The sequence below is a fragment of the Zerene cesonia genome, chromosome Z (assembly GCF_012273895.1).
Source record: "Zerene cesonia ecotype Mississippi chromosome Z, Zerene_cesonia_1.1, whole genome shotgun sequence".
Classification (NCBI taxonomy): Eukaryota; Metazoa; Arthropoda; class Insecta; order Lepidoptera; family Pieridae; genus Zerene; species Zerene cesonia.
The window spans coordinates 4,199,918-4,223,027 of NC_052122.1; the positions used below are offsets into that span (position 1 = coordinate 4,199,918).

General features: G+C 33.2%; 2 protein-coding genes across 4 annotated transcripts in view; one reads left to right on the plus strand and one right to left on the minus strand.

Moving 5' to 3' along the window:
- Positions 1–68: 68 nt before the first annotated feature.
- Positions 69–8,323, plus strand: LOC119835576 (probable cytochrome P450 303a1). The gene is made up of 4 exons (XM_038360484.1): positions 69–203; positions 6,158–7,215; positions 7,534–7,651; positions 7,950–8,323. The coding sequence occupies exons 2-4, from the start codon at positions 6,158–6,160 to the stop codon at positions 8,268–8,270; spliced, it is 1,497 nt and encodes a 498-aa protein (XP_038216412.1). The 5' UTR covers positions 69–203; the 3' UTR covers positions 8,271–8,323.
- A 3,257-nt stretch (positions 8,324–11,580) lies between these two features.
- The window catches only part of LOC119835707 (alpha-1,3-mannosyl-glycoprotein 4-beta-N-acetylglucosaminyltransferase A-like), a 76,427-nt gene continuing 64,897 nt past the window's right edge, over positions 11,581–23,110 (minus strand). For all 3 annotated transcript variants that reach the window (XM_038360685.1, XM_038360684.1, XM_038360683.1), the window contains 5 exons: positions 20,094–20,306; positions 19,673–19,780; positions 18,695–18,891; positions 18,138–18,354; positions 11,581–16,719 (listed from right to left, as the gene is read on the minus strand). In XM_038360685.1, coding sequence (XP_038216613.1) covers positions 16,681–16,719; positions 18,138–18,354; positions 18,695–18,891; positions 19,673–19,780; positions 20,094–20,306 — 774 coding nt within the window. In that variant the 3' untranslated portion in view covers positions 11,581–16,680. The remainder of the gene's footprint in view (positions 16,720–18,137; positions 18,355–18,694; positions 18,892–19,672; positions 19,781–20,093; positions 20,307–23,110) is intronic.

The window sequence follows — 23,110 nt, forward strand, 5'->3', positions numbered from 1 at the left end:
TTAAACTGGTTTTCCACAATACAACCAACTGGGTCGCAGCGTACCCCCTCCTTTTGCAGGCCCCACTCGCAAAATTACTGCAAGTCGTGATGATTTCATCCATCAGTTAACATTTACTTGCATAGCTATAAGGTTATGTTGTGTATATTTGGATTTGGTTCCGCGTTTGACAGCTCTGCTTTCCGGTTTCAGTGAAAGTTAAGGTAATCTTTTTATTACACACGTTATGTTGTAATTTGTTACATTTTTATTGATTCTGACCAATTTTGTGTGTTGAATATTAAAGCTGAGCGATTACTTCTTAATTTATTACCAAATTTTTTTTATATTTTTGCACCGGCGAATTATTGCTATTGTTCAAATTTTGGTCAATCTTGATAATTATCAAATTAGTTAATAATATTAACTAACGTGGTGGCTAATCCGTGCCCATTTCGTCGGAAGTTAAATTCTTGCTGAAAAAATTATTTATGTTAGGAATATTTCCAACTTCTTGCTGACAAAATTAATTAATTTTTTTAATAGAAAAATATATATCTCCACTTCACCTATAATTTATGTCTTCCTTTAGAAAGTATAAATGCAGTTAAAATAAACTAAAAAGTCCTCTTTATTAATAGAATCTGTATATTTGAGTCACTTGCTCTTATAGAGTATACATAAGGAAATCATTTAATCCTTCCCATCCTAATCAAGATAAGATGAATTCATGAAATTATTGTATCATCGATCCGTGATACGTATAATAAGTACCTATGAAATAAATATGTCCGTTTATTTTAGGTTAAAACCTAGGTCTAGGTTTAAATGAGTTGGTTACATACAAACATATAGGGGAAGCTGTTAAAGCATGTAAAAAGATTAGTTATGATTCAACCATTATAGCTAGCTATGCTGTACCACGAACTTATTTGCAGAACTAATTAAGCCATAATTAAAAACTGAACTAGAACTAAAAACTTTTTTCTCAGGCTTGATTTACATATAATGCTAGCATATGTGTGCTTTTATATTTACTTTGATATTGCACTGAGTATTTAGTTCTATTGTCATAAAATATAGCCTATATTACATATAGCATATAATCTTTACTTTCGAATATAACCCCTCTCATCTAGTTCAAACTTTGCCACTTTATGATCAAGATTATTTGTAAGTGCCCATCTTTTATATGTAGATTACGCTATGAATACTATTTTCAATTTATTTAAAACTAGCGGTGCACCGCGACCTCGCCCACTGCACAAGGATCATGTACTTATATATCCAACAGTGAAAGAATTATTGAAATCGCTCCAGAAGTTCTTGAACAGAACAAGACAGCTTTAGCTGTAGAAATATAATATCCTATCCTATTAATATTATAAATGCGAAAGTTTGCAAGGATGTGTGTGTGTTTGTTGCTCTTTCACGCAAAAACTACTGTACTTATTGCAATGAAATTGGGTACGTAGTTAGCTGGACAACTGGAATAACATAAAGGTTGCCTTTTATCCCGATATTCCTACGGGATACAGAATTGCGCGGGTGAAACCGCAGGGCGCAGCTAGTTATAATATAAATATACCTCATAACTTTATAATCAAATACAACATTTTCATAGCTCGGACACATATCACTAAAGCTAGTTTAAAACACATATTTGCAAAAGTTTAAGAAGCCTTGTTTTGAATACTAAATATGTTTCAGTAATGCTTATAATTATAAGTGATTACATAAACATGGTCACAAGCTACAAAGCCGTAATATCGACGTAACCGGTTCTTACAAATATTTAGTTATGTGTAACTTTCTTTTGGCGCATTGAAGCGCAAACGTTGCTTTATTTTTAATATGCAAAAGAAAGTAGGTTAATATCACGTTTCACAGTTTTATTACAATAAAAATATCCTACGTTTTGCGAAATGGCGACCCTCAGTTCGCATCTGAAATATCCTGGTGACCAGTTAATTTAGACCTGTGAGATCTATGGCAACGCTTATGTAACAGAGGCCAAGTTGTAAAACGAGTTCACAACATTGAAATTTCTGTAGCCATGGAATTATCGTACAAATTTCAACCACTATATGTTGACCTGTACATTTCTTTCTGAGTTAAGTGTTTAGAAGCCTACGAGGCCGAACGTATGCATTTCCCCATAATAATTTTCTTCTAAACGGTTAAGAGGAAATATTCAATTAATTTTGCATAAGATCTCTCGCAATAACCCAGGTGGATTTAGATAAGTGACGTTGAATTATATATCAATACGAGGTTCAGGTTTTCAAACCTCTTGTTTGCTTGTTTTGTCAAAAAATCTCTACAGGACCTCTGCGTGTTGAATCTGTGTCCTCACGTAAGCCATTCAAAAGGCCGGGTACCTTATTTCTCGTGGTAATTATTTTATTGAATCCAAAAGTAACGCTACTCGAGTTGCTTTGGGTAGTAATCCACTATTGCAGTAGCAGGTCAACATAGACCAGGATCAGCATCCTAAGGGACTTTACTATACGCAAGTGAATCCCATAAATTAATTATGGAGATTCCTCACTAAAAAAAGCTAACGTTTTCGAATAATGCTGCATGTTTATAAAAATATTAATAAAAACATGCAAAAAATATACAGACTACATCATCATTATATCTTTATACCAATTTTTTGTTTTAATTTTTAAATTTATAAATCACCATTTTGCAATGCTTTGTAATATTTTTGTGTTGAGAAATATACCTTAGATGTTATGAAAGATTAACTGATTCTCTAAGAAGAATCTAGATTTTGCTAAGCTATATAGATCGCCTAAAGATTTTAAATTTGCATAAAAAAGTCGTGTGAGCGCTCAATAAAGAATAATCAATTATTATATTACTATTACATTACTCAGTAACATAATACAATAATTTCTCAAAAATATAAAACACCAGCTGCGCCCCACGGTTTCACCAGCGTAAGTCCGTATCCCGTAGGAATAGCGGGATAAAATGTTGCCTATATGTTATTCCAGTTGTCCAGCTGTCTATGTACCAAATTTCATTGCAATCGGTTCAGTAGTTTTTGCGTGAAAGAGCAACAAACACACACACATCCTTACAAACTTTCGCATTTATAATATTAGTAGGATTAGTAGGATTATACAACTTAAACCGAAACCATTTCAATAAAAATATGATATAATCAAAAGAACATTTAAATTTATTCCACCACGTATCTAGATAAAAACCAGATTGTATCTTTTGAATTAGGTACCTAATTTTATACAAACTAGATTTTAGTTAAATTAATATTGAGTTGGTGGTATCTCTTTAAACCAGTTTTATTCAAGCGAATTATGCACACCTCAACATAAATATTTGTTCATAATAATTTCAAGCTCTTGCAAAAACTGTAATAAATACGGACATACTAAATACATGAAAGGCACGGGACGTCAGTCTGTCCGTCATACCACTCGTTCGCTTTTGCAGGGAACATAAAACTATAATTATTAAATCGCGTTTTAAAATATAGTAATTAATATTCGTATACATTTCACATTTCGTATTGTAATTATACGATTCTATGAACTGTTTCAAAACGTTATATTAACAGATAGGGACTGCTAAGAAACAAAATAATGAGTAATTAACTAGTATACCGCACGTGGATTTCTTCGCATAAATATTTTAACAGCACAAAGACAACAAAAAATTGGTCTATGTAAACTCTCAGCTCCCTGCACCTTGAAGTTTTACTAGAAATAATTTGAAAATTTGTTTAGTACGTAAGAAACACTGACCAAATTACGCATATCATTTGTATAAATGTAAATAGGAAGTATTCCGCGAACTGAATGTATTATTTCACTAAAGTAAATACAACTCCACAATCGTACTAGTGCGAGTGTGTCTGTCTGTTACGCCTTCACGGCTACCACTTCACCGATTTCTATAAAATAGTTGAGGACGTTTTTGTTTCTAAAAATTGCCCATTTGACTCTTCAATTATGCTACTTCGTTTGAGAAATCACTCTCTATAGCCTGAAAGAGAGAATGAAAATTGTAGCCTCAAATTTTGTCCGCGAGTGACTCCAGGAGACACAAGTAGTTCACAATTTCAATAGCATTTGATTAGCTTATTGCTATAAGATTGAATGTTCACTAATCATGCGATCTAATCGCGTATTATCTACGACGTACAAGGTTATAGAAATTTGTTCATTACATCCTCATCTGAATCGTTTATAGTAAGCGAAGTATTTGATGTTATTGAATAACAAATTATATTTACAACGATGCAACTGATTGAACATGTATTATTGAGTAACGCTGATTTACTTTGGATTTATGCGAGATATAAATTATTTTCAACAAATAGGTCACCGACCTGGGGAGAGGGTGGCGCACGTTTCTAAAATGGGGCCAAATTATTATAATCCTATAAAACATTAAAGTACAGCCGAATTCTTTTTCGTTTTTGGAAACTTCGGTTAATAAAGTAATTCAATTCAATTCAATTTTATTTTATGAATGGCAGTGCTGTGTTGCCACAATTTTGCCAATGTCACGTTGTGGATAGTTTTACATCTGAGATTTATAAGGTTAATAAAGTAATTCGATTAAAAATAAATTCATTTTGATTGAACATTTTACATTTCATTGTCAATAATTACAGACTCGACAGATGAGGTGATGTGTATGCTTTTTGTTATTAAATATACATTTATACTTTCCTTCTTGGATTTAAGACTAGCGGTCCATCCTGGCTTCGCCCATGATATCCTATATTGCTCGGATCACATGCATAACCAGTGAAAGAGATTTAAACCTGCTCAGAAGTTCCTGATACAAGCATGTTGAAACAAACAAAATTTTCGGATTTATATTTTTCTGTGGATACATCTTCGTGGTTATGCCCGACTGCACACGTATAGTTTTCAGTTGATATTATGCTTGGTGAATTACAACAAGTTATTTTCTATTATTTGGTTATATAATCTTATAAAATATAAAATGAAATTATTTTTTTTGATTAATTGATTAATTAGTGAGTCATGTGACATTTTTAATTGACCCACCATAAAACTAAAGCAAAGAGATTTCAAGTTCTCATAACCTAAGACTTGCATAAAATTTAAAACGCATTCAACATTTCTTTCAGTATTAAAAACTAAGCGTTAAATAAATATTTATATGTAAATACCAAGTATCTAAGAGATTTTTTTTTTATTTCTATATTTCATCGCACCTTTTTAATACTTGAAAAAACTTTTTTCTAGAATTCAGCTCTATCGAACGCGGAACACTTAAACCGACAAAATTTAATTTTGTTCATAAGCACTTAGTAAAAATAACCTATATTCAATAGAGTATTTTTTTATTAACTGTTTATTTATAATACATATATTAATTAAGTCATATAATAAAGAGATAATGTTTGTGAGTCTGTAGGCGTAACCGCTGGATCAACTAAACTGGTTCAAAAATTATTTTACCCATAGTATAGTGTTATGTTATCTGTGCCCATAGTAACACATCATTGTAAGTATCATATTAATTTTCCCCCTCAACCCAGGTGAAGACAAGCGGCTAGTTAGGTGAATAAAAAATTAGGTATTAGGTATATTAATTTTCAATACCTATATAATAATAATAATAATTTTTATTCCTTTTATCCTTTGACCGCATAGCAACGTATAACTTCACGCCTTTTTCCAATTTCCGAATAATTTTATGCAAACCGATATAGCAGTACAATTCAAAAGATTGAACTCTATCTTGTTTTTCCAATGCCAGTCTGGCCCAAAGCGGGTTTCAGCTCGCAACCCGAAAATAAGGTTTGAAATCGAAATATTGCTAAAACTTTAAAACCGAGCTATTATGAAATTCCATCGACAATTCTATACAGATACCTGTGATTTTACATTTCTTATAATGGCCGCTACATAGAATTTCATAGTCGTATTCGTATACACATCACTTACTCCAGAACGGTGAACGAATATATACATTTTGAAAAAACTCTCTAAAATATATTTGGAAGGCGCCGAGTCGAAACCTTGTGGCCAAAAACTAAATTAATGACAACAAATTTTCTAGAAATATCGTTTCTTGTTCATTTGAATGTAATAATATATTTATTGTATCATATTTGAATAAAAAAAGCGAAAACCTGCTTAACAGAATCTTTAATTCGTTTCAGATGTGGCTCACATTAGTTGTTATCGCCGCGATAATTGTTTTAATACTTTATTTGGATACAGTGAAACCGAATAAATTTCCTCCCGGCCCGAAATGGTTGCCAATACTCGGTTGTGCGTATGAAATACAGAGAATACGCGAAAAAAGTGGTTATTTATACAAATGTATCCAGATATTAACCGATATGTATAGTCCAGACGGCTCCGTTCTGGGTATTAAAATCGGAAAAGATCGGATCGTTGTAGTAAATAGCCTTGAAGCAAATAAGGAAATGCTTTACAATGAAGACATTGATGGCCGGCCGAAAGGGATTTTCTATCAAACAAGGACCTGGGGAGAGAGGAAAGGGGTGCTGCTCACGGATGGGGATATCTGGAAGGAACAAAGGAGATTTCTTATAAAGCACTTGAAAGAGTTCGGCTTCGGTAGACGGGGCATGTCGGAAATATCGCAGTCAGAGGCAAGCCACATTGTTAAAGACGTATTCAATGCGATGGGAGAGAAAGGCAGCACTGAGGCATATATGCATAACTTCTTTAACACATATATATTGAATACATTGTGGACTATGATGGCAGGGATCCGTTACGAACCTAGCGACCCAGAAATGATACTGCTCCAGCAACTTCTATTTGACTTGTTCTGTACTGTCGACATGGTTGGATGCACTTTTAGTCACTTTCCAATACTCAGCGTGGTAGCCCCAAAAGCTTCTGGTTACAAGAATTTCATTATGACTCATGAGAGAATTTGGGAGTTTCTACGGGACGAAATTAACAGACACAAGGCTCGGTTCGACCCGAACGTTGAAGATAAAGACTTCATGGACGTTTATATACGAGTGTTGAGGCAATCAGGGGAGAAATCGACTTATTCTGAGGGACAACTTGTAGCTATGTGCATGGATATGTTTATGGCCGGCACGGAAACTACGAGTAAGAGCATGAGCTTCTGTTTTAGCTACTTGGTCCGGAATCAAGAAGCTCAGAAGAAGGCACAGGAGGAAATCGACAGGGTTGTCGGGAGGGACCGTGTACCTAGTCTAGAAGATAAGGCCAAGTAAGTATAGTTTCTTGCACAAACATATCAAGAATCATATTTTGAAAGGTTTTATGGTTTATAGGAGTATATATGATGATAGTTTTCCATAGTTTTTTGTTCCATAGTTATTTGTTTAATGTTTGATTAATTTTGATTTATCATTTCTATAATACATTTATTCTTATGACATAAAGTCGAGCTTTATTGAAAAATTATTATGATGTTTAGGTACAGTTCAACACTTTATTGTAAATTATTTGATGCATTCTTATTTATTCAAATGATATACAAAGATCTTCATTTTAAAGTTTATTAGAACTGAACTTTTACATATAGCATGCCATACAACGAAGCCGTCCTCCATGAAAGCGTTCGTCACTTCATGGGAAGAACATTTGGTGTCCCCCATCGAGCCCTGAAAGATACCACTCTCGCCGGATACAGAATTCCCAAGGTATACCATACATTAATTTTTATTTAAAGTAGTGTACCTATACCGTTTCTATTTTGCACACCGGTTTTTTTTTAATATAGCATAACATACTGCTGTAATGAATAATATTTACTGAGAAAAAAATTGCAACGGAAGGTATGCAATAGTGCAAAAAACTCAGATGAACTCGCCTTGTAATTGCCAATAAAAAACACTATTTGATGAAATAACGATCATATAAATATATTCAGAAGATTTATATTTTCAGACACTCGAAAAGTAATTACGCCGGATTCATTTATATACCTATTTCTTCCAGGAAACAATGGTAGTCTCGAACTACACGAATATCCTGATGGACGAAAACCTGTACCCCGACCCTCATGAATTCAAGCCAGAGCGTTTTATATCGAACGGCAAGATCTCCTTACCAGACCACTTCTTCCCATTTGGTCTCGCAAAGCACCGCTGTCTAGGAGACGTTCTGGCGAAGTGCAACATTTTCCTATTCATTACCGCAGTTCTGCAGAGGTTCTCTGTACTTCCCGTGCCCGGGGAACCACTACCGTCCTTGAAGCACGTGGACGGCGCCACGCCATCTGCCGCCCCTTTCAAGGCACTTATTGTAAGACGGTATTAATAAGTAAACGTTAAATTATTGTGTAATAAATATTGTTTAAAGCGAATTTGTGTGAAATTCTTTGATGTTTTTATTATTGAGATAGGAATCAAAGGATCGTAAATGAAGTAAAATAGGGCCCATTATTATTTAGCCAAGTATGCAACACTAGAGTTGAGATAGACGCTTATATTCTATTATAACTCTGTATTACTGAATACTTGATGTAAATGAAACATAGGGATTACAAGTCATAATACTATGACTTGACTATGCAGTCATACACAATAAACTTATTGTCTGAGAGTGAAAATTAAATCCACTAGTAAAGATGTTTGGACATTTCATCGAAAAGCAGGACAGCGACCATCAATTGCACTTTTTGTGCACAGATACATCAAGAATTTTTAATACTATAAACTAGTTCGTAAGTGTTTTAAAAATCCTACTAATATTATAAGGTTAGTTAAGTATAAAGTTTGTAAGGATGTGTGTGTGTTTGTTGCTCTTTCACGCAAAATCTACTGAACCGATCGCAATGAAATTTGGTACGTAGACAGCTGGAGAACTGGAATAACATATAGGCAAGGCTTTTTATCTCGATATTCCTACGGGATACGGACATACGCGGGTGAAACCGCGGAGCGCAGCTAGTTATTAAATAATTTCAAAATGCTGATATCTATTTGAAAATAAGTTTATATTAATACTCCTTATCCAAAAAGGATTTATATTATGTATAATTGTGAGGAAGACCCAGTGAGTATTGATACTTTAGGTAAATGTCGGGATTTGCTGATACTATGCCTGTTGCAAAAATCGTAATAAGATATTTAATATCTGTTCCGAATTAAAAAGCAGCATTAAAGAAATCTATTCACAGACTTAAAGGCCCGGAACATTTAACTCAAAATCGTGACGTCTGACAGGTAAGTCTCGAATTATAGACAAAAACTAACTTCACGGCAGCTCATCGGCAAAGCATCGAGTTACAACAAAATGCATAATATTTATGTATTTCTTACCGGTTCTGTTACATAAGTTATTACGACAATGTTCGCTAAAGTGGGTGAGCTTATGTTTAACGTGGTTTAGGTTGAGGAATCGAATAGAATCGGCTATTTTTGTAAGATGACCCCAATATCTAGGTGATGAGCCAACTGACTAACGGACCCCAATGTCACCCATTAAGGAACGTATTTATTAAATCTTATGTAAGTATCATGTAATCTTTGGTTTTTTGTTTAACAATTATTTTTTATTAATCGTATTGCAAATTATCATATCAGTCTAGGATATGAGTGTTGGATGTCCGCATTCCGTACCTTACCACTCCGAATCCTTTATTTCCCCCATCGATCCTTTATTTCAGCTTCATTTCACCGCTTCAAAAAAAATGACTGGCTATTTAGCACTATTCGGAATTCTACAAAATTCGAAGGCACTCGAAAATAATTATCACGTGAGTAATTGGTATGTCATCGCTCAATTTGGTACGGTACGAAATTAATTATAAGCAGAAATATATAATTATTTCATATAACGACGTATAATTTATTCAATCGTTTTTTTTAATCTAGGCACCAAGGTAAATAGAGAATTGTTATTGTGCTGTGAATATTTTTAGGGCGTTTCGATGAAAAACACTGGGCAAATTTTGACAAAATTATATATTGAGATATATTATTACTATTACTAATATTATTAGGCTCAAGATAAAGGCTAGGTACATTTTAACACGAAATGTCTTGGGGAGGCCCCCAAATAAATATCTAAAGAGATACATACATCTGCACACACTGCTTCTTCAAAAATCCACTAAGCGCAAAATTATATAGTCCACGCGAACGAAGCTGTGGGTGGAAAGCTAGTTAAACTATAAAACTTGGTGTATGACACTCATGCCCTCTAGTTTCTATTTATTAAAACTTTGCATGACACGAATATTGAAATCCAGCGACTTAGCTAGTTTGAGGTAAGTTTACTGCATATCCAACAGATGGCGTTAGAATAAATCTTAGTTTTATTAAAATAAAATGAGACCACGCAGAAATAAATATAAATTATTAAATAGGTACTGTTCTAAATTAATGAAAGTAATTAACTACAATGAATGATAAAAAATGTGTATTCTATCGCTTCAGTTCAACCGTTTCATTTAATTATTTTTAATGAGGCTAGCGGACTGAATTGCCATTATAAAAATAATCTTAGTTAGTTTTAAATAAGTAGGTCAAGTCTCACCTTGATAAAGCAGACACTTGGGATTTCACTTAATTATAATTAAGCATCTACGTGTGGTTGGTATTTAATATAATTTATACTCTTTTTTAGTATGACATTTAAAATAATTCTTCAATTAAAATAATTTTATAAGATTCTTGATGAGAACGTTATGTTATGATTAACACAACAACATTATTTAGCACGAAGGTATGCTGTATTGAATTATAAACAAACACAATGTACCTACTTAACACAAATACTGTCATGAATGTAATAAATGGACATTGATTTTCATTGATGTGTATAATATGCTCTTTTAAGATTCTAACATGATAGATCAGGGTTATAGACAGGGATATTACGCACCGTTTCGTGTCGTCAGTTATCCCTGCTATCTCTATTACTTAAGGCACTTCAATTTGCAATGAATATTCTAGCCTTTTTATTAAGCGACGTCGTCCACCGAATGGCCGGAATTCGTTAGATTAGTATTATTAATTTAAGTTTTAATGTTTGAGGTTAGCACGCTTCTGTATGAATTCGGCCAGCTTGCACCGGGGAAGTACCACAACCCCACAGAAATCGACCGGCGTGTGATAGTATCACGCTACTGTTTCGTACGACGGATGGGAGACCCGGATGCCCGTTTCTTCTTCCTCACCCTTCCCAGTCCATTCCTTTTTTCCTTTCGTCAATATTTTCCTTATCCCTTTCCCCGTAAAACCACTACCTCTCTGAATGTTAAAAAGTGAATTGTTAACTAAGTAATATTGTAGACTACTGGTCTTCCCTCACTTCGCCCGTGGTACATATATAGTTTATAGACACTCAAGAATCATGTAGCTACATATCCATAGATAAAAGAATTTTAAAAATTGGCCCCGTAGTTTCTTAGATTAGCGCGTTCAAACAAATTCCTCTTTACAATTATTTTTTAGGAATTAGCTACAATATCACAATAAAAATAGCTATGAACGAAATTCCACCCTTACAATCATTTTAGAAAATTTTAGTTTATCCATTACCAACTCAAAAATACAAATCAATTCCCATCTTACCATAAGTAGAAAATAAAACAATTTTTTATATTTTTTTTATTACGTAATTGAACATCGATAATAGACATATAGTTATAATATACGGTTACATATAGCTTACGTACTACGAGACACAGGAACAGTAAAGTATCGCAAATCATATCAAAATAGGATTGCAATACACACGCTATGGACATCGCCACTTTTCCGTTTGGACAAATGTTTCTCGTTCAAAAATGGTCTTCAATCTTCATACAATACATGATTTATTTTTTAAATATCGAAAAACAAAAATTTTCGTGTATATGACGACAAAAATATTAGAGATTTTAATATGCGATGTTTCGTAAATGTACAAAACTTCAAGCATTGATTTTCCTTAATCCACGGTAAAATATATTTAGTTTATTTTTAAAACGCTGTTTTGGAGTTATGATTTAATTTAGCTCCCTCTATTGGTATATAAGGGAACTGATTCCACTATGTGATGAATGATTAAATTTTTCCAGTACGAGGCCCATAGTGCGTGTTATTTTAATAAATAATAAAGGGTTTGTTCATAATCCGGTTGCTTACACATTATGGCATGTTTGAACTAAAACTATACAAAAATAATAATAAATTAAATTGCTTATGAATTAAATAATATTTAGTAACGATCAAATCGCATAGAAGAATAAATATTTATAAACTAGACTTGGGCTCTTCTTAGGTATAATTAACTAATATATGTACTTAATATAAAGTCTTCGAAAATTTGATTGATTTCTATATTGATACAAAAATAAGTAATTGTTTAGGATTAAAGATAATTATAACTAGGTATCTTAAAGTCCTGCCATGTTTGTGTCTCAAACGAATTAAATTTACTGTATAATTTTCAGTCGTTTCCAAAAAGTTTGTGGTATTTGCAAAGAGTTATATGATTTTAGAAAAACGGCAAAAATAAATGAAACATTTATAACATACAATTTTACTGGCATCGAGTGTTACACAAAAATGGCTTAAAACTGTTTTGTAAATGAGCATCTAAATATTGACAATGTTTTTACAAAACAAATTAATCGGATAAATGCAAAGAAGTTTTGTGCGACTCTCATGCGATCTTTGGTAAATAATTAGGGCTGAAGCCGCACTGAAACGAAACCGTGTGTTCTTTTGAAAGATTTGAGATCAAAATACGTTTTAAAAGCATTAAAGTACTATTCAATGTAGATGGCGCTCTAGCGATTTGCACATAATTCATTTCTAATAAGTACCAAAATCTGATGTTTCGAGATGACGTGAGACTTTTGACCCCTCCAATCCTTGAAACTGTCCAGATGACAAGGATGGCTTTTTAAGATCGAAAGAGATGGCTTATATTCGATATATTTATTAAATTTCTTAGCTATGATAGAAAAGGCCAGATGTATGGGACAATGCAACAGATGGAATCATAGTCCGAAATGACAAATCGCACCAGCATACATGAATGGTACATTTGAATTAAAAAACTAATACAACAGATTTTAAAACTAAAAGCACAGTTAGGTATACGTGATACCATAAGAAGCGCATAAGCCCACGTCAATAAAGGTACGACGATTTTAATACACTCATACATACTCTCATCAGGAATGCTGAGAGCTGTTCCTGTTACTGTCGCTTAATTGACGTTAGCCTAGGAAATGTACACACACAGGAAAGTCTTATAATATAGTTCTTAACCCTACTTAATGCAAGAAGCATTCGCAAAGAAATCTGACCCCCCCCATATGCAAATTAGCTCTTTAAGCTTATAGAGATACAATAATTATGATTTTATAAATTTAATTTGGCACGATGTTGATCAAAAATTGTAATTCCAACGCAATACAATACATTATCATAATACCTAATACATAATCCGTTATAAGGCTTATAAAATGAAATGCAAAAAAAAAAATACAATTCTAGAATTTCGTTCAAACTTATATAAGTTTTTGTTGAAATTGCAGATATACTTGCATTTCCATACTTTTTCCGTTAATAATTTGTTAAATCCATAAACGTTTCTATAAGCCTTTAAAATATATATAAAAACTTGGAAAATATTTCAGTGTAATTTTTAGTTGGGTTTCTCCACCATTATGTTCATATAACAAAGAACATGGCGCCTATTGTTAGAATTGAGCAAAGATTTTGAATGCCATTTAACAAAGTTACATCAAAAGTTCTGAGGTGCAAACGGTGATGTAATCACATATTTCATAAAGTACCAGATATTAATCGGTCCGTATAACGAGTCGCTCAATTTGGGCATTTCAGGAGTCCAGTCTCGAGGATATACATATTATATATATTCCTAGACATGGGAACAGCCTACAACACTAAACCCATTGACTGACAGATAGAAAATGGAATTACACTGAATTTTCACAAGTTTAAAAGAATAGGCTGCAATATGAGCAAGCGAGGCGAAGCTTAACCTAATTACGTCTAATAAAAACATCAGTCACATTTAGTTGTCTCCTAACTACATATTATTAAATGAATAACTAGTGTATACGAATTCGATTTCCGCAATCACACGTTTCCCTGTACACTTTAAGTCCGTTCGCTTTTTCACGAGAATTGGCACGTACTGCGCAGGAGTCGATGTGAGGACAAATGTTTTGGTATTCTTAAATAGTTTAAGGGGTTGTCAGACATTTATGACTTGCAAAGAGAGATAATGAGATATTTCTCATTTGAAGGTAAGATATTTTATGACTCAAGAGTACCTATTTTTAGGATTTAAGAAGTCGCAACTTCTCTTATAGATCTGATATTATAACTGTAGATGGTGGTTACAGCGTGCTTTCTATATCTGTTTTTGTAATCTCTTGTTTTATACTACTTGCGCTAACAGTGCTTATTTTTTCTCTTACCAGGTCTTACTTCTAAATCTTTCCGTCCAGTTAAAAATAATAACAATTTCAACGAATAAAAATAATAACCTATCTGAAATTCAAGTCAAGTCTTACGTAAAACATCAAAATTGATTCAACAAAATTTTAAAGAATATTTTTGAATACAATAACTTAATTCTAATAACAAAAAAAATATATATATATTAATACATGTATGACACTGGCTAGTCATTTAATTGTTAGTTTTGAAATCGATACATCTAAAGACGTTGATAGCCTGGATATTGCCTAGATGCTACAATAGATAGCAATATATTTAAAGCTCTGAATAATTCAATCTTTCGAACTTGCGGAGAAGGCGAAAAACCAAAACGGGTTTTCCTCCAACTCTGTTAACTAGTAATTTTGCGTTAGACCGGTAATCTTTACAAAATGTTTAATGTTAATTTTGAAGTTTTGCCAAAATTCGACAAAACTTACTATGATCCCTTTGAGAGAATTTGTAGAATTTTATATTATTAAGACAGTTTTGAGCACACGGAGGTATCGACTTCAAAACCACACGACATTATTGAGCTAAGATTATAGAATGATTATATCTAGACATCGATCACATATGTTTTTGGGCGTGCATTTGAATTTCGACCATAATCGGCGCGGACAGTAAATTTTTTTAATACTATTATTTGATGACGCGGATTGTACTAATTCGGAGGAAGATATCTGAAATTCTTTGCTTTACGCATGCTTAAGCATGGCTTGAGTTTTATAATGTGTTAATATGTGTTTTTAATCGTGAAATCACACGTATCTGGATGTTTTACCGTATCTCCGATCCCGCTGAAATGGTTGAATTGATGTTGATGAAATATTTCAAACGCTCTCTGGTTTCGATGTACATATTATAATGTACGGACGTACGGTATATTTTACCGTTATCCCGAAAACAAGGTAAATATCAACCGTTTCCCTGATTTGGTCAAAATTCAAGATGGCACTATTTTTTTAACTACAAACTAACACCTATTAATCTAGCTTTGGTGGAGAAAACGGACACTTCTCTGAGTCATGGGACACACATAAGTGTCTGTTTTATATGTCCGCTATATTATTACTTCTCTCAATATAACCCATGACCTGTAAGATGTTCACGCATGCGGCGAATCAACTTAATAACATTGAAATAAATAACTTAGACATAATAACAAGTTAAGCGTACGTTAACTACGTAAAACAATAGCAAAAATTATCAAAAATATGTATAAATACACTAATATAAGAATAACTTATAAATACTATCACAAAATACTAAGTAAATCAAATTAGGTTTCACGAAGGTCGAGTGTTAAAGTTATTTTTCAGAATTAATTGTTAATATAATTCATTTTTAGAATCCGGTCTAAGATTCTAAAATGTTAAGATGTTATAGTACGTTTCTATTGAAACTCTTAATTGACGGACCTTCGTGAAACAAATAAAAAACTATTAAATAAAAATCCGTTTCGTGGTTGCCGTTTCGCAGGAATCGTATTTATCGAACTTCTAATAACAATCCTAATTCGTTATACATACGCTATATTTTTAAATATAAACAGAATTATTTCAACCAATTGAAATAAGTGAGAATACGAATGAAAACGAGCCGAAACGTTATAAGTGAAAATTATTAGGAATTATAAATGAGAAATGGAATAAATTTTAAAAATGAAACTGGAATTATTACATTAATAATTTTCTTAAAAATAAAAATACAAATAGACAGTATCATGATTGGCCTTCTGAACAATTTCTTAACATTTGAACGAGAAAAAAGAAGCCATTTAAACATTCCGAAGGGCACACCTTCACCCACAAGCATAACGGATTTCAATCCATTATTTGCGATACGTCACTCCCTTATTTTTCTCGTTCAATGTTAATGTAGGACACTTGGTGGTAATTAGCTGTAAAATATATCAGTAACCCAAATTTAAAAAAAAAACCCCAGAATTAAAAGACCCCAAAATTCCAAGAATTTTGCGAAATTGAAAAAAAAAAAAATGTAAAGAGAGGCAAAACAAACGAAACGCCGCTAAATTAGACAGAAGTCTGTCCACAAAAACCGAACTCAAAATGAGAAATTAAAAATAAAACGCCCAAAGTGTCCATACATCCGTCCGTTCAAGAAAGCCGACCGATTGTTATTAGAAGTGTCTCTCGCGTCTAACGTCCGTTCAGTATCTTGTTGTTGTTGTATTTGGTGAAGGAGCCGCCGGGGTGTATCGGGATGCGCGTGCTCAGCGCATACGCCTGGCGTCATTCCTCCACCATCTGGTCGAAGGTCTTCAGGTCGATCTGGAACGCGTGAGACTTTTCTATACAAAAGACATATACGCGCAAGGGTTCACTGGCATATGTGATATCGTAAAGCACATGCGGATGGGGGGCAACGGAAAGAACAGTTTTCTCAAAACATTCATAATCATATTGGTTCATGGGGAAAGGTCATATTGGAATAGTGAAAAAACAAAAAAAAACTGGTCTTTCAAATTACATATAAGCACGTAGTGCAGCGGAGAATGACATCAAAATGTATATAAATATAAAAACGAGTTAATAAAAAATACACCAAATTATATTTTTGGGTTATACTGCAATGATAGTATATATATATAATTAATATCGATCGTTTTTATACTGAACAGATAGTTTGGTATACAAAAGAATTAGAAGCATGTCAGATAATTAGAAAGAATATGAATTTTTAATCTCACTCGAGAAAATAGATTATACATATATTATGGGAAAAATATAAAATATATAATAAATCATAAATAACATATTCTAGCTTAGCGTGTCATTTAACAAAGACAAACTCGATACACGTACATATTTATATATATGTATAATTTATAATATCTCTTCTGGATAATTAATTTGCTAAAATAACGATTTTTATTTTTATTTGTTATTGGTGATTAAGTTTTAAAGAACATTTCTATATATTCATGCTCGCAATATAAAATATGCCATGCATATATGCGTAACACCATAATATAACAGCGAAATTAATATAAGCATACAAAACTTGAGTCCATGCCTTACAAATTAATCACAATAACAGTCTTGACTGAAAAAAAGCAAAATAATTTTATGTAAACATTTGAAAGTGAGTGTTTTCTAAGAAGCTAACTAGAAACACTTTAATAAGCATCATATTACGGGCTTTGTATAAATATCCCATAACAAGCACATCCATTTTACGTTGCGTCAGTAGGTTTGAAGAACTGAAAGATATATCTAAATACTTCCGATAGAAAACCTTCATGCAATGGAATATATTTAAAAAGAAAAATAATATGTGAAGAATAGAAAAGTGTAAAATCTAAATAAATGGTTTCTAGAATATGTTAATCTGTTCGCATTGCCTTAACATTTGCATAGCATTAAAGACACAAAAGTATAAATTGCCAAGCATATTAAAGACGCAGTTAAAAATGATATCGATAAAAATAGGGTACAATTATACCAGATGGTAAGCACCAAATAATAATACATAAACAGATATAGGTACAAATAATTCTACATAAAGGGAAGGATTTGATAGGACAATGATATGGTATATTATTTTAGAAGTTACAACTTCTTAAGTCGACCTCAGTCCCCTGTAATGTTCCCTAATATCTCCGATAAATATATAGGCTCGCATAAATATAATACGTGATATAATATATGCTCTTATTCAATTATGGCAGCCTGAAATGGATAATTACCTCGCTGAGAATGGCCCAGTGCGAGCCTGTCTTATTGACGCGCAGGCGTATGGCTTCAATCGGCCCAATTTCCCTCTTTAAAAGACCATCGGCTAGACCAAACTCATCAAATTCATCTATCTTGATGAAATTCCTGGTATTCTCGGGTAATATTTCCACTACCGTGTCCTTGAATTTGTCGTTCACGTGTTGGACATTGCCACTTCGGAATGTATATCTAGAATAGGTTTAGAAAATTTAGTTGTCGCTTCGTTGGTCTGATTGGCGTTTATTTTTTGCTTTATTTCTTTTCTTGTGGCCAGTTGCGGTCTATTCTTTAAACTTATATTTTTTGAGGTTTCATTAACGTGCACAATACTTTCTTGTTATCTACATTTTTAAACAAGATTTCGTAATGATTTAAGAGACAAATGTTAAGTTAATGAGTTCGGCGAGTACTATAGGTTTGTCTGATACTAATAAGGACTTCCCTAATCTTTTCTGACCTACATTTTCTCGTATACTCATAAAAAGTGCATAGCAAGAAAGGGGACTCGGAAAATAATTACAATAGTAACCTTGCCAGATTAACGGGTCTATCGAACCAGAATTCGGCTACGCTGCCCTTTTTCGGCGTAATTCCCCAGAAGAATGTTTCGCCATTGTACGCCCTCTCCAAAGAATGTTCAGCATGCGCTTCGATGTCACAAAAAAGCCGTTCCAGGGGGGGATTCTTATGGCCAAAGTGATTTGGCAGAGCACCGAATTTGGGGTCCTAGAATTATATGGATATCTATATATATAAGGGTTACGCGATTTTATATAGGATAAGAATCAAGCGAGTGGGTAGCAATACTACTGGAACTATTTAGAGTTTGGTATCGTCTGCAAAAATGTTAAGGTAGTTGAAGTATAAGTTGTGCCGCCTAAAATGTTCTGAAGTTTATAAAATTTGATGGTCTCTTTTTTCCGAAAACTTTTACCAAATACCATGTGAAATCTAGCCAAAAACTAACTAACTTTTTGATCATCTATTTATCTCATGTGACTCGGTTCTTGGTTAATGCAAAAATAAAGTATGACAGGAAGAGGGCCTTAAAACGATTTTCAAAACGAAATAACCATTAAGTTTTAGGAGCTGGAAGAAATCGTGTGTTACATGCAGATTAGAATGGTTTGTAACATCAATTAAGATAAATTGAATCATTAAAGAAACGAATTCCACATAATCTTTCTCTTTTGCGCTGAAGAAGTAGGATAGAGATAGAGCGTTTCCTTTCCTTAATGATTCTCCTTGTTCTTTGAAAAGCACATTTAGTAATTGTAGAACACTGAAAATACACACAACATGCATTAATTTCTTTAATATGAAAACACATTACTGAATTAATTTTTCCTGGATCTATTTAACAAAATTGGCACTTGAATAAGAAGATCTATTTGAACTTTTGGGTTACTTATTAAAATATCTCTTTCTCTTTCTTTATCAGGTTTACCATATTCTTCACTCTTTAATGTCTGATCTCAGAATACGTATGGAACTCATACTCTTTTACCTTGACCTTCTGGATCTTTCCCTTCAGCGACGAGTACAGGCCAATGTGTTCAAACAGAGAGCTCTTGTATTTTGGGCGAACTTGCATCTTGTTCTTGCCGCAAGCGTTCTGAAATAGATGACTCTTTATGTATATTTTTAAGAATTGAGCACATTTTGAATGATAATGAAATCTGTTCGAATTTGTATATGCACTTGAAAAGTCAAGAAAATTTAAGATTTAATATGCTATAATGACGATTAATTGCAAAACAAGATTGTCTTTAAAAATTGCAAAATGTATAAAACTATGATATTTTGGGCATTACTAATAGATAATATAATGTCAAAGATGATCAATAATAATTAGAAACCTGACACCTTCAACTGCAGTTTTAACTAATTTCCCCTGATTTCTTAGCCTTTCTTATGCATCCACTTACCGAGGTCTTATCAATGGTGCAAACGCGGTCAGCCAGGTAGCTTTCCAGCAACCAGTCAATGGGCATGTTGTAGTAGAAGAGCTGGACGTAGGTGATGAAGTGGACCAGGTCAGAAGACTTGAACAGCTTCCCGATGCCGCCCACCGAGCAGAACTCCAGGAAAAACCAGTTCGGAACCGACACGGAGATGGAAGCCGTGAATTGTTTTATTTCCTGGAAATAGCAATAGTATGGATATATTCTGGTATGATAAAGCTATGTTGAATGCGGGAGTACAGCATGTTTCGGTATGGATTGGATGGGCTCTCACTGGGAAAGGTACACACCTTCACAGAAAATCCGCGTCACACAGAAGCAGAAGCGTATGCTTTCTGTGCGAGGGGGACCCTGAGATTCCAATTCCTTTCCATACCATCATAACCCTCACCAGACCATCCTTTTATTCCTGTCGTCAAACCATTCTCATTTATCCCTTCTCACTTAAAACTGAGCAACCCATTTGCAGTGGCACTAAATCTGCAAAGGTTCATGGGCAGTGGTGGTCGCTTAACCAACGAACCACCAGCTCAGAAGCCCACTATTCTATAAAAAATATAAAATTGACTTGCCTCTCTGAATCTCTTACTACAGTTTATTATTCAATTTAGTTCACGTATAACCTAATATACTAGTATATTATATTATTAATGTAAATATGTGCTCATTCATACGTCCAGTCGTATTTTACTTACACCTTTTAAAAAATAAGAACCTAAGTAAAAACCTTCTTTTTCATTTTTTGCACTCGCAGTTTCTACATAAACCGAAACCTAACAGAATAACGTGTAGTCATCGAAATAGTTGTAGAACTTTTAATAACGCTTACAAAACAATATACAGAGATAACCTTGCATATTAATGTATTACCACAAGTCCACTTTACTTCTATCCAATTATTTACTTAGTTTTGCCATAATTAATAGTGTAAGTGAAAAAATTCAGCTTTTTCAATTGTATAAAACATTAATTACTCTAATGTGTGTTAGTGTGTGCATCAATAGAATTATAATAATTATACGAAGCGCATTCAAAATTATCGCCATCGGTTTAACACAGGAATTTAAACCTTGAGGTTAGTTATCTATAAAAACGCAGTCTCTCCCATAGTAAAAGGTAACGGTTGCCTGGTAGAGATGGCTTTTAGCCATAAGGCTGCCATTTGTATACTATTTTTAAGTTGCTTTTGTTAAGTATATCTCTGTTTTATATTTTGTAAGTGTGCAATAAAGAATAAATAAATAAATAAAAGTTTTCACTACCAGTGTTATGGTTTGTTTTTAAGGAATGAAAATTATCATAGTGAACAGAGAACATTGCACTTGATCTTAAACTGACTATTAAGCTGCATTCAGCGGATTAGGAAAGTCCGAAACGTTCGTTTCGAAACACGCCATGTCGATCGTGCTTTATCACTGCGTGCTGAGTCTTACTGAAAGGACTATTCATTTTCGTGGATAATAGTGTTGGTCAGAGACTTACAACCCTCTCATATTTGGATACATTTATGTTACTATTTTGACACTTTTTAATATTGCACAATCACTCTTTGAAAGCTATCACCCCAGTAAATGGTCGGTGAAGTCTCACAGTTCCATCCTGCTAATCAATTGGCAAACTTCAATGGAACTTTATATGTGAACTTAAATAAATAAATCTTACAACGTAACGTTATTTCGTCAGCAAATAAAAAAGTTGCCTGACCTCCATTTACTTCTAAGAATTTGTTGATGTCGTGACATGGTTCCGTGACGTGATAAGATGCACTATTCATTCCTCGGGATAAATTCTTTTGTTTTCGGAATTCTTCGAATTCTTTGCTCTGCTACTTTGATCTCCTTTTCGTACGAATGCATGAACGGGCATACCTTTTTCCGTCACAAGCAGAGGAGATTTCATTGTATCTATCAATAGCCCGGTACACAAACATTCGACGTCTACCAAGCGGATGGAGAATTTAAAAAAGTAAGATTTGCGTATATACCTACTTTGTAATGCTTACATATAAATTCGGTTCTCTTGAATACGGAACTCTGTTTAAATATTTATTATTTACCTAAAAATATTTGACACCGATATTAGACACCAATGAGTACGAAAAACAAGAACACAAGAAACTGACGAAAAAAAAATTACTGAATAATTGATGATTCCAAATTCAAATGTTATACTATTTTTTTAAGTGTAACAGTATTATTTATGGCCAGTCTCAATATATTACGGTTGAGTATAAAGGTCACTATTCACACTTTCACGTAGTTTAGCGTTAAGTGGAGGCATAATAAAATAATGCAAACAGTAAAAACGTTAGCCATACGAGTGACGTAAGTGGTAACTTGCGTCTATAATTTTCCCTGCCCATTTTATAGCGTTTAACCCTATATGACCTTAATTTCATATGGCATAAATATTCTATTGCAGTAACTCACGCGTGGCTTGTTACTTCGTGGCATCGGTAAGTAGATAAACATGCTAATAAAATATTTTAATCAATTGGATCTAATAGTGAAGATAGAGTGAGGAGTGACTAAACACCGATAAGTTATAATGAAACAATCATAACATTTATCAGTGAGGGTAGTTTGGTAATATACCTATATAACTTCATGTGCGTTATTCGTATGATCAATATTGATACTACGTGATTTTTACAATTTCGCGAATTGATATAAATGGTCGAGTAAAATTGTGAAACAAATCCATGGACGGTGGTGGATTGAAATATTTTTGTTTGAGTTTAATTACTTTCGGATTATATTCATGGCAATTAACAATTCATCGATTGGTATTTGTAACTTTTTTATTTGCATGTGATGTACCTTTATGTGAACGTTGAAATTGATAGCTTTATGGATGTAATTGGATGTCGATCAGCTTGCTCTGGTTGTTTTAATAAATAAAATAAAAATAAAAATAAAAATAAGTTTATTTCTCAACCATATGCACACATACAAACAAAACGTTGGTCCCGTACTAGATAT

What these genes read in the sequence shown, in the direction of transcription:
- LOC119835576 (XM_038360484.1), top strand. Translation starts at nt 6,158, where the DNA reads ATGTGGCTCACATTAGTTGTTATCGCCGCGATAATTGTTTTAATACTT. An exon ending in AGTCTAGAAGATAAGGCCAA is followed by an intron (nt 7,216 to 7,533) that starts GTAAGTATAGTT and finishes TTTTACATATAG; the next exon opens with CATGCCATACAACGAAGCCG. An exon ending in CCGGATACAGAATTCCCAAG is followed by an intron (nt 7,652 to 7,949) that starts GTATACCATACA and finishes TATTTCTTCCAG; the next exon opens with GAAACAATGGTAGTCTCGAA.